The sequence below is a fragment of the Conger conger genome, chromosome 5, assembly GCF_963514075.1.
Source record: "Conger conger chromosome 5, fConCon1.1, whole genome shotgun sequence".
Lineage (NCBI taxonomy): Eukaryota > Metazoa > Chordata > Actinopteri > Anguilliformes > Congridae > Conger > Conger conger.
Window position 1 is genome coordinate 68,042,381 of NC_083764.1, and position 10,000 is coordinate 68,052,380.

Sequence of the window (10,000 nt, forward strand, 5' to 3'; positions counted from 1 at the left end):
CAGGTACCCCCAAACCCAGCCTCAACCCCCCCCAGGTACCCCCAAACCCAGCCTCAACCCCCCCCCAGATACCTCCAACCCCCCCCAGGTACCCCCAAACCCAGCCTCAACCCCCCCCAGATACCCCCAAACACCCTCAGATACCCCCAAGTGTGTGCGTGTGTAATGTGTGTGTGTGTGTGTGTGTGTATGTGTGTGTGTGTGTGTGTAATGTGAGTGTTTGTAATGTTTGTGTGTAATGTGTGAGTGTGAGTGTGCAATGTGAGTGTGTGTGTGTGTGTGTAATGTGTGTGTGTGTAATGTGTGAGTGTAATGTGTGTGTGTGCAATGTGAGTGTGTGTGTAATGTGTGTGTGTGTAATGTGTGAGTGTAATGTGTGTGTAATGTGTGTGTGTGTAATGTGTGAGTGTAATGTGTGTGTGTAATGTGTGTGTGTAATGTGTGAGTGTAATGTGTGTGTGTGTGTGTGTGTGTGTGTAATGTGTGAGTGTAATGTGTGTGTGTGTGTTGCAGCCTGCAGTGAGCTGGGTGGTCCCGGTGGCAGATAGGGGGCGCTATGATGAACTCTTCCTGAAGCTGGACTCTGACCTGGACGGGCTGGTGGGGGGGGGCGAGGTGAAGGAGGTGTTCCTGCAGTCCGGCCTCTCCCAGGCCCTGCTGGCACACATATGGTGAGAGAGCGGCATGTACGCCTATACTGCCCCTTACCACCCCATACCCCCCCATACCCCCCTATACCCCCCTATACCCCCTATACCACCCTATACCCTATATACCCCCCTATACCCCATATACCGCCCTATACCGCCCTGTACCACCCCATACCCCCTATACCCCCATATACCCCCCTATACCCCATATACCCCCCTATACCGCCCTGTACCACCCTATACCCCCTATACCCCCCATACCCCCATATATCGCCCTATACCCCCCTATAACTCCCTATACCCCCATATACCACCCTATACCACCCTATACCCCTCTATACTACCCTATACCCCCCATACCACCCTATACCTCGCTATACCCTCCTATACCTCCCTATACCCCCTATACAACCCTATACCCCCCTACACCACCCTATGCCCCCCTATACCACTTTCACCTCTGTTCCCACGTACCCGTACACACCTGTACCACCTACACACTTTCACCTCTGTACCGCTCTTCTCCCGTACACCCCAATACCCCCATATCTGCAGGACTCTGGCGGACACCAGGCAGAAGGGGAAGCTAACGCGGGAGCAGTTCTCTCTGGCCATGCACCTGGTTCAGCAGAAGGTGAAGAAGGGCCTGGAGCCCCCCCAGGCCCTGACCCCCGACATGCTGCCCCCGTCCGACAGGGCCGCCCCACTGCCTGTGAGTACCCCCCTCCCAAAACAACCTGCCAATCGGAGCACAATCTCTGCACTCACCTCTCTCTCAGTGCTGATCTCTACGCTCACCTCTCTCAGCTCTCTCTCAGCTCTGCTCTCTACGCTCACCTCTCTCAGCTCTGCTCTCTACTCTCACCTCTCTCTCAGCTCTGCTCTCTACGCTCACCTCTCACCTCTCTCTCAGCTCTGCTCTCTACGCTCACCTCTCTCAGCTCTGCTCTCTACTCTCACCTCTCTCTCAGCTCTGCTCTCTACGCTCACCTCTCTCAGCTCTGCTCTCTACTCTCACCTCTCTCTCAGCTCTGCTCTCTACGCTCACCTCTCTCACCTCTCTCTCAGCTCTGCTCTCTACGCTCACCTCTCTCACCTCTCTCAGCTCTGATCTCTACACTCACCTCTCTCAGCTCTGCTCTCTACGCTCACCTCTCTCTCAGCTCTGCTCTCTACGCTCACCTCTCACCTCTCTCTCAGCTCTGATCTCTACGCTCACCTCTCTCACCTCTCTCAGCTCTGCTCTCTACGCTCACCTCTCTCAGCTCTGCTCTCTACGCTCACCTCTCTCTCAGCTCTGATCTCTACTCTCACCTCTCTCACCTCTCTCTCAGCTCTGATCTCTACACTCACCTCTCTCAGCTCTGCTCTCTACTCTCACCTCTCTCACCTCTCTCAGCTCTGATCTCTACACTCACCTCTCTCAGCTCTGCTCTCTACGTTCACCTCTCTCACCTCTCTCTCAGCTCTGCTCTCTACGCTCACCTCTCACCTCTCTCTCAGCTCTGATCTCTACGCTCACCTCTCTCTCAGCTCTGATCTCTACTCTCACCTCTCTCTCAGCTCTGATCTCTGCGCTCACCTCTCTCACCTCTCTCTCAGCTCTGATCTCTGTGCTCACCTCTCTCAGCTCTGCTCTCTGCGTTCACCTCTCTCACCTCTCTCTCAGTGCTGATCTCTACGCTCACCTCTCTCTCAGTGCTGATCTCTACACTCACCTCTCTCACCTCTCTCTCAGTGCTGATCTCTACGCTCACCTCTCTCTCAGTGCTGATCTCTACACTCACCTCTCTCTCAGCTCTGCTCTCAACACTCACCTCTCTCAGCTCTGCTCTCTGCGTTCACCTCTCTCACCTCTCTCTCAGTGCTGATCTCTACGCTCACCTCTCTCTCAGTGCTGATCTCTACACTCACCTCTCTCACCTCTCTCTCAGTGCTGATCTCTACGCTCACCTCTCTCTCAGCTCTGCTCTCTACGCTCACCTCTCTCTCAGTGCTGATCTCTACACTCACCTCTCTCACCTCTCTCTCAGTGCTGATCTCTACGCTCACCTCTCTCTCAGCTCTGCTCTCAACACTCACCTCTCTCAGCTCTGCTCTCTGCGTTCACCTCTCTCACCTCTCTCTCAGTGCTGATCTCTACGCTCACCTCTCTCTCAGTGCTGATCTCTACACTCACCTCTCTCACCTCTCTCTCAGTGCTGATCTCTACGCTCACCTCTCTCTCAGCTCTGCTCTCTACGCTCACCTCTCTCTCAGCTCTGATCTCTGCGCTCACCTCTCTCGCCTCTCTCACCTCTCTCTCAGTGCTGATCTCTACGCTCACCTCTCAGTGCTGATCTCTACGCTCACCTCTCTCAGCTCTGCTCTCTACTCTCACCTCTCTCACCTCTCTCTCAGCTCTGCTCTCTACTCTCACGTCTCTCACCTCTCTCTCAGCTGTGCTCTCTACGCTCACCTCTCTCACCTCTCTCTCAGCTCTGCTCTCTACGCTCACCTCTCTCACCTCTCTCAGCTCTGATCTCTACACTCACCTCTCTCAGCTCTGCTCTCTACGCTCACCTCTCTCAGCTCTGCTCTCTACGCTCACCTCTCACCTCTCTCTCAGCTCTGATCTCTACGCTCACCTCTCTCACCTCTCTCAGCTCTGCTCTCTACGCTCACCTCTCTCAGCTCTGCTCTCTACGCTCACCTCTCTCTCAGCTCTGATCTCTACTCTCACCTCTCACCTCTCTCTCAGCTCTGATCTCTACACTCACCTCTCTCAGCTCTGCTCTCTACTCTCACCTCTCTCACCTCTCTCAGCTCTGATCTCTACACTCACCTCTCTCAGCTCTGCTCTCTACGTTCACCTCTCTCACCTCTCTCTCAGCTCTGCTCTCTACGCTCACCTCTCACCTCTCTCTCAGCTCTGATCTCTACGCTCACCTCTCTCTCAGCTCTGATCTCTACTCTCACCTCTCTCTCAGCTCTGATCTCTGCGCTCACCTCTCTCACCTCTCTCTCAGCTCTGATCTCTGTGCTCACCTCTCTCAGCTCTGCTCTCTGCGTTCACCTCTCTCACCTCTCTCTCAGTGCTGATCTCTACGCTCACCTCTCTCTCAGTGCTGATCTCTACACTCACCTCTCTCACCTCTCTCTCAGTGCTGATCTCTACGCTCACCTCTCTCTCAGCTCTGCTCTCAACACTCACCTCTCTCAGCTCTGCTCTCTGCGTTCACCTCTCTCACCTCTCTCTCAGTGCTGATCTCTACGCTCACCTCTCTCTCAGTGCTGATCTCTACACTCACCTCTCTCACCTCTCTCTCAGTGCTGATCTCTACGCTCACCTCTCTCTCAGCTCTGCTCTCTACGCTCACCTCTCTCTCAGCTCTGATCTCTGCGCTCACCTCTCTCGCCTCTCTCACCTCTCTCTCAGTGCTGATCTCTACGCTCACCTCTCAGTGCTGATCTCTACGCTCACCTCTCTCAGCTCTGCTCTCTACTCTCACCTCTCTCACCTCTCTCAGCTCTGCTCTCTACTCTCACGTCTCTCACCTCTCTCTCAGCTGTGCTCTCTACGCTCACCTCTCACCTCTCTCTCAGCTCTGCTCTCTACGCTCACCTCTCTCTCAGCTCTGCTCTCTACGCTCACCTCTCACCTCTCTCTCAGCTCTGATCTCTACTCTCACCTCTCTCACCTCTCTCTCAGCTCTGATCTCTACACTCACCTCTCTCAGCTCTGCTCTCTACTCTCACCTCTCTCACCTCTGATCTCTACACTCACCTCTCTCAGCTCTGCTCTCTACGCTCACCTCTCTCACCTCTCTCTCAGCTCTGCTCTCTACGCTCACCTCTCACCTCTCTCTCAGCTCTGCTCTCTACGCTCACCTCTCTCACCTCTCTCAGCTCTGCTCTCTACGCTCACCTCTCTCTCAGCTCTGATCTCTGCGCTCACCTCTCTCACCTCTCTCTCAGCTCTGATCTCTGCGCTCACCTCTCTCACCTTTCTCAGCTCTGCTCTCTGCGTTCACCTCTCTCACCTCTCTCTCAGTGCTGATCTCTACGCTCACCTCTCTCTCAGTGCTGATCTCTACACTCACCTCTCTCACCTCTCTCTCAGTGCTGATCTCTACGCTCACCTCTCTCTCAGCTCTGCTCTCAACACTCACCTCTCTCAGCTCTCCTCTCTGCGTTCACCTCTCTCACCTCTCTCTCAGTGCTGATCTCTACGCTCACCTCTCTCTGTGCTGATCTCTACACTCACCTCTCTCACCTCTCTCTCAGTGCTGATCTCTACGCTCACCTCTCTCTCAGCTCTGCTCTCTACGCTCACCTCTGATCTCTGCGCTCACCTCTCTAACCTCTCTCACCTCTCTCTCAGTGCTGATCTCTACGCTCACCTCTCTCTCAGTGCTGATCTCTACGCTCACCTCTCAGTGCTGATCTCTACGCTCACCTCTCTCAGCTCTGCTCTCTACTCTCACCTCTCTCACCTCTCTCTCAGCTCTGCTCTCTACTCTCACGTCTCTCACCTCTCTCTCAGCTCTGCTCTCTACGCTCACCTCTCTCACCTCTCTCTCAGCTCTGATCTCTGCGCTCACCTCTCTCAGCTCTGCTCTCAACACTCACCTCTCTCTCAGCTCTGCTCTCAACACTCACCTCTCTCAGCTCTGCTCTCTACTCTCACCTCTCTCACCTCTCTCAGCTCTGATCTCTACACTCACCTCTCTCAGCTCTGCTCTCTACGTTCACCTCTCTCACCTCTCTCTCAGCTCTGCTCTCTACGCTCACCTCTCACCTCTCTCTCAGCTCTGATCTCTACGCTCACCTCTCTCTCAGCTCTGATCTCTACTCTCACCTCTCTCTCAGCTCTGATCTCTGCGCTCACCTCTCTCACCTCTCTCTCAGCTCTGATCTCTGTGCTCACCTCTCTCAGCTCTGCTCTCTGCGTTCACCTCTCTCACCTCTCTCTCAGTGCTGATCTCTACGCTCACCTCTCTCTCAGTGCTGATCTCTACACTCACCTCTCTCACCTCTCTCTCAGTGCTGATCTCTACGCTCACCTCTCTCTCAGCTCTGCTCTCAACACTCACCTCTCTCAGCTCTGCTCTCTGCGTTCACCTCTCTCACCTCTCTCTCAGTGCTGATCTCTACGCTCACCTCTCTCTCAGTGCTGATCTCTACACTCACCTCTCTCACCTCTCTCTCAGTGCTGATCTCTACGCTCACCTCTCTCTCAGCTCTGCTCTCTACGCTCACCTCTCTCTCAGCTCTGATCTCTGCGCTCACCTCTCTCGCCTCTCTCACCTCTCTCTCAGTGCTGATCTCTACGCTCACCTCTCAGTGCTGATCTCTACGCTCACCTCTCTCAGCTCTGCTCTCTACTCTCACCTCTCTCACCTCTCTCAGCTCTGCTCTCTACTCTCACGTCTCTCACCTCTCTCTCAGCTGTGCTCTCTACGCTCACCTCTCACCTCTCTCTCAGCTCTGCTCTCTACGCTCACCTCTCTCTCAGCTCTGCTCTCTACGCTCACCTCTCACCTCTCTCTCAGCTCTGATCTCTACTCTCACCTCTCTCACCTCTCTCTCAGCTCTGATCTCTACACTCACCTCTCTCAGCTCTGCTCTCTACTCTCACCTCTCTCACCTCTGATCTCTACACTCACCTCTCTCAGCTCTGCTCTCTACGCTCACCTCTCTCACCTCTCTCTCAGCTCTGCTCTCTACGCTCACCTCTCACCTCTCTCTCAGCTCTGCTCTCTACGCTCACCTCTCTCACCTCTCTCAGCTCTGCTCTCTACTCACCTCTCTCACCTCTCTCTCAGCTCTGCTCTCTACGCTCACCTCTCTCACCTCTCTCTCAGCTCTGATCTCTGCGCTCACCTCTCTCACCTCTCTCTCAGCTCTGATCTCTGCGCTCACCTCTCTCACCTCTCTCAGCTCTGCTCTCTGCGTTCACCTCTCTCACCTCTCTCTCAGTGCTGATCTCTACGCTCACCTCTCTCTCAGTGCTGATCTCTACGCTCACCTCTCTCTCAGCTCTGCTCTCAACACTCACCTCTCTCAGCTCTCCTCTCTGCGTTCACCTCTCTCACCTCTCTCTCAGTGCTGATCTCTACGCTCACCTCTCTCTGTGCTGATCTCTACACTCACCTCTCTCACCTCTCTCTCAGTGCTGATCTCTACGCTCACCTCTCTCTCAGCTCTGCTCTCTACGCTCACCTCTGATCTCTGCGCTCACCTCTCTAACCTCTCTCACCTCTCTCTCAGTGCTGATCTCTACGCTCACCTCTCTCTCAGTGCTGATCTCTACGCTCACCTCTCAGTGCTGATCTCTACGCTCACCTCTCTCAGCTCTGCTCTCTACTCTCACCTCTCTCACCTCTCTCTCAGCTCTGCTCTCTACTCTCACGTCTCTCACCTCTCTCTCAGCTCTGCTCTCTACGCTCACCTCTCTCACCTCTCTCTCAGCTCTGATCTCTGCGCTCACCTCTCTCAGCTCTGCTCTCAACACTCACCTCTCTCTCAGTGCTGATCTCAATACTCACCTCTCTCTCAGCTCTGCTCTCTACACTCACCTCTCTCACCTCTGCTCTCTATGCTCACCTCTCTCACCTCTCTCTCAGCTCTGATCTCTACACTCACCTCTCTCACCTCTCTCTCAGCTCTGATCTCTACACTCACCTCTCTCACCTCTCTCTCAGTGCTGATCTCTACACTCACCTCTCTCTCAGCTCTGATCTCCATGCTCACCTCTCTCTCCTCTCTCTCAGCTCTGCTCTCTACTCTCACCTCTCTCTCACCCACAGGTCCACTCCAGCTCTCTGGGTTCGGTGGAGTTCACTGGAGTGAAAGAGCTGGATGACATCAGCCAGGAGATCGCAGAGCTACAGAGGTTAGTGAGGGTTCATTCTATTCTAGTACCTGTGTTTGGGAAAAATCATCTGCATTCTTCTGCTTCTTTTCCCTTTTTCCTTCTCTTCCTTCCTTCTTTCATTCATTCTGTCTGTTCTGCCATTCTGTAGGCACTGATGTGATGTGTGATGTTGAGTCTCTGGAAACAGTACTCGTCCACTGTGTAGTACATCACAGATGAAATGAATTTGGTTGTTCGGTGTCTTCAGAACAACATATTTAAAATGCAACACCTAGCCGGAAAAAAAAATGAATGTATACATTGTAAATCACAACTGAAATCGTGGCTGAAATGGTTTAAAATAAATAAATAAACAAACAGAAATATCTCCCTCTTTTTCCTCTCAGAGAGAAGTTTGCCCTCGAGCAGGAGATTCGGGAGAAAGAGGAAGCTATCAGAATGAAGAATAACGACGTTCAGGTGAGGCCACGCAGTGCGTTTACATGTTTACAAGATGTGTGTGTGTGTGTGTGTGTGTGTGTGTGTGTGTGTGTGTGTGTGTGTGTGGTGTGGTGTGTGTGTGGTGTGTGTGTGGTGTGTGTGTGGTGTGTGTGCAGTGTATGTGTGGTATGGTGTGATGTGGTGTGGTGTGGTGTGGTGTGGTGTGGTGTGGAGTGTGTGTGTGTGGAGTGTGTGTGGAGTGTGTGTGGAGTGTGTGTGGAGTGGAGTGTGTGTGGTGTGGAGTGTGTGTGGAGTGTGGTGTGGAGTGTGGTGTGGAGTGTGGTGTGGAGTGTGGTGTGGAGTGTGTGTGGAGTGTGTGTGGAGTGTGTGTGGTGTGGTGTGTGTGTGTGTGTGTGCAGCTCAGTAACACGCGTGTTGTTCTCGGGGGCTGCTGGGACAGGTGATGCAGGGCGCTCTGGAGCGGGAGGGCAGTGGTCTGCAGAACCTGGCCTCGCAGAAGCAGGATGCCCAGGGCCGGCTGGAGGAGATGGACCAGCAGAAGTCCAAACTGGAGTCCATGCTGGGCGACGTGCAGCTCAAGTGCCAAGAGGAGTCTCAGCTGGTGAGGGCAACCCTGTAAAAACCCTGCACCCCAAAACTCACTGAGAGGAGCCCTATTCACCAGCTAGAGCAGGGCTTCCCAACCTGGTTTTCACTCCAACTCTAAGCAAACCGTACTCGACTGCACGATATCTGGTTGAGCTGGTGATCACGTGTGCCATACTTACGGTTGACATGAAGACCTGCAGGACTGCAGATCTCCAGGATCACACAGAGCGAATATAGACACCCCTGAACCCTGGCTGAGAGGAAGCGATGTGTGATTGGCTGTTTCCTGGCCCCGCCCCAGATCTCCTCAGCGCAGGGGCAGATAGAGACGCAGGAGGCAGGCCAGAAGAGCCAGGAGGAGGAGCTGAGCCGGGCCAAATCGGACCTGGCCCGTCTGCAGCAGGAGGAGGTGCAGCTGGAACAGAGCATCCAGGCCGGGCAGAGCCAGCTCCACACCATCGGCCGCTCGCTCCGGGTCACCCAGGACGAGATCACCCAGGTGAGTCCCTCTGCATGTCCCTGGACCAGATCACCCAGGTGAGTCCCTCTGCATGTCCCTGGACCAGATCACCCAGGTGAGTCCCTCTGCATGTCCCTGGACCAGATCACCCAGGTGAGTCCCTCTGCATGTCCCTGGACCAGATCACCCAGGTGAGTCCCTCTGCATGTCCCTGGACCAGATCACCCAGGTGAGTCCCTCTGCATGTCCCAGGACGAGATCACCCAGGTGAGTCCCTCTGCATGTCCCAGGACGAGATCACCCAGGTGAGTCCCTCTGCATGTCCCTGGACCAGATCACCCAGGTGAGTCCCTCTGCATGTCCCTGGACCAGATCACCCAGGTGAGTCCCTCTGCATGTCCCTGGACCAGATCACCCAGGTGAGTCCCTCTGCATGTCCCTGGACCAGATCACCCAGGTGAGTCCCTCTGCATGTCCCTGGACCAGATCACCCAGGTGAGTCCCTCTGCATGACCCTGGACCAGATCACCCAGGTGAGTCCTACCGCATGTCCCAGGACCAGATCACCCAGGTGAGTCCTACCGCATGTCCCTGGACCAGATCACCCAGGTGAGTCCTACCGCATGTCCCTGGACCAGATCACCCAGGTGAGTCCTACCGCATGTCCCTGGACCAGATCACCCAGGTGAGTCCCTCTGCATGTCCCAGGTGTGGGTGTGGGTGTGGGTGTGTGTGTGTGTGTGTGTGTGTGTGTGTGTTTTTGTGGCTGTGGATGTGGATGTGTTTGTGGTTGCCTTGGTAACGTGGGTGTGTGTGTTTGTGGTTGCCGTGGTAACGTGGGGGTGTGTGTTTATGGTTACCGTGGTAACGCGGGGGTGGGTGTGTGTGTTTGTGGTTGCCGTGGTAACTCGGGGGTGCGTGTGTGTATATTTGTGGCTGTGGGTGTGTTTGTGGTTGCCGTGGTAACTTGGGGGGTGGGGCGGTGGACGTGTGTTTGTGGTT

The 10,000-nt window shown here is 54.5% G+C and overlaps 1 protein-coding gene across 1 annotated transcript in view; it reads left to right on the forward strand.

The window, feature by feature from the left end:
* Nucleotides 1-10,000, forward strand: part of LOC133128654 (epidermal growth factor receptor substrate 15-like 1) — a 20,866-nt gene that overhangs the window by 8,734 nt on the left and 2,132 nt on the right. Inside the window, exons 10-15 of the mRNA XM_061242359.1 lie at nt 514-671; nt 1,206-1,362; nt 7,442-7,527; nt 7,896-7,968; nt 8,390-8,551; nt 8,840-9,037. Coding sequence (XP_061098343.1) covers nt 514-671; nt 1,206-1,362; nt 7,442-7,527; nt 7,896-7,968; nt 8,390-8,551; nt 8,840-9,037 — 834 coding nt within the window. The remainder of the gene's footprint in view (nt 1-513; nt 672-1,205; nt 1,363-7,441; nt 7,528-7,895; nt 7,969-8,389; nt 8,552-8,839; nt 9,038-10,000) is intronic.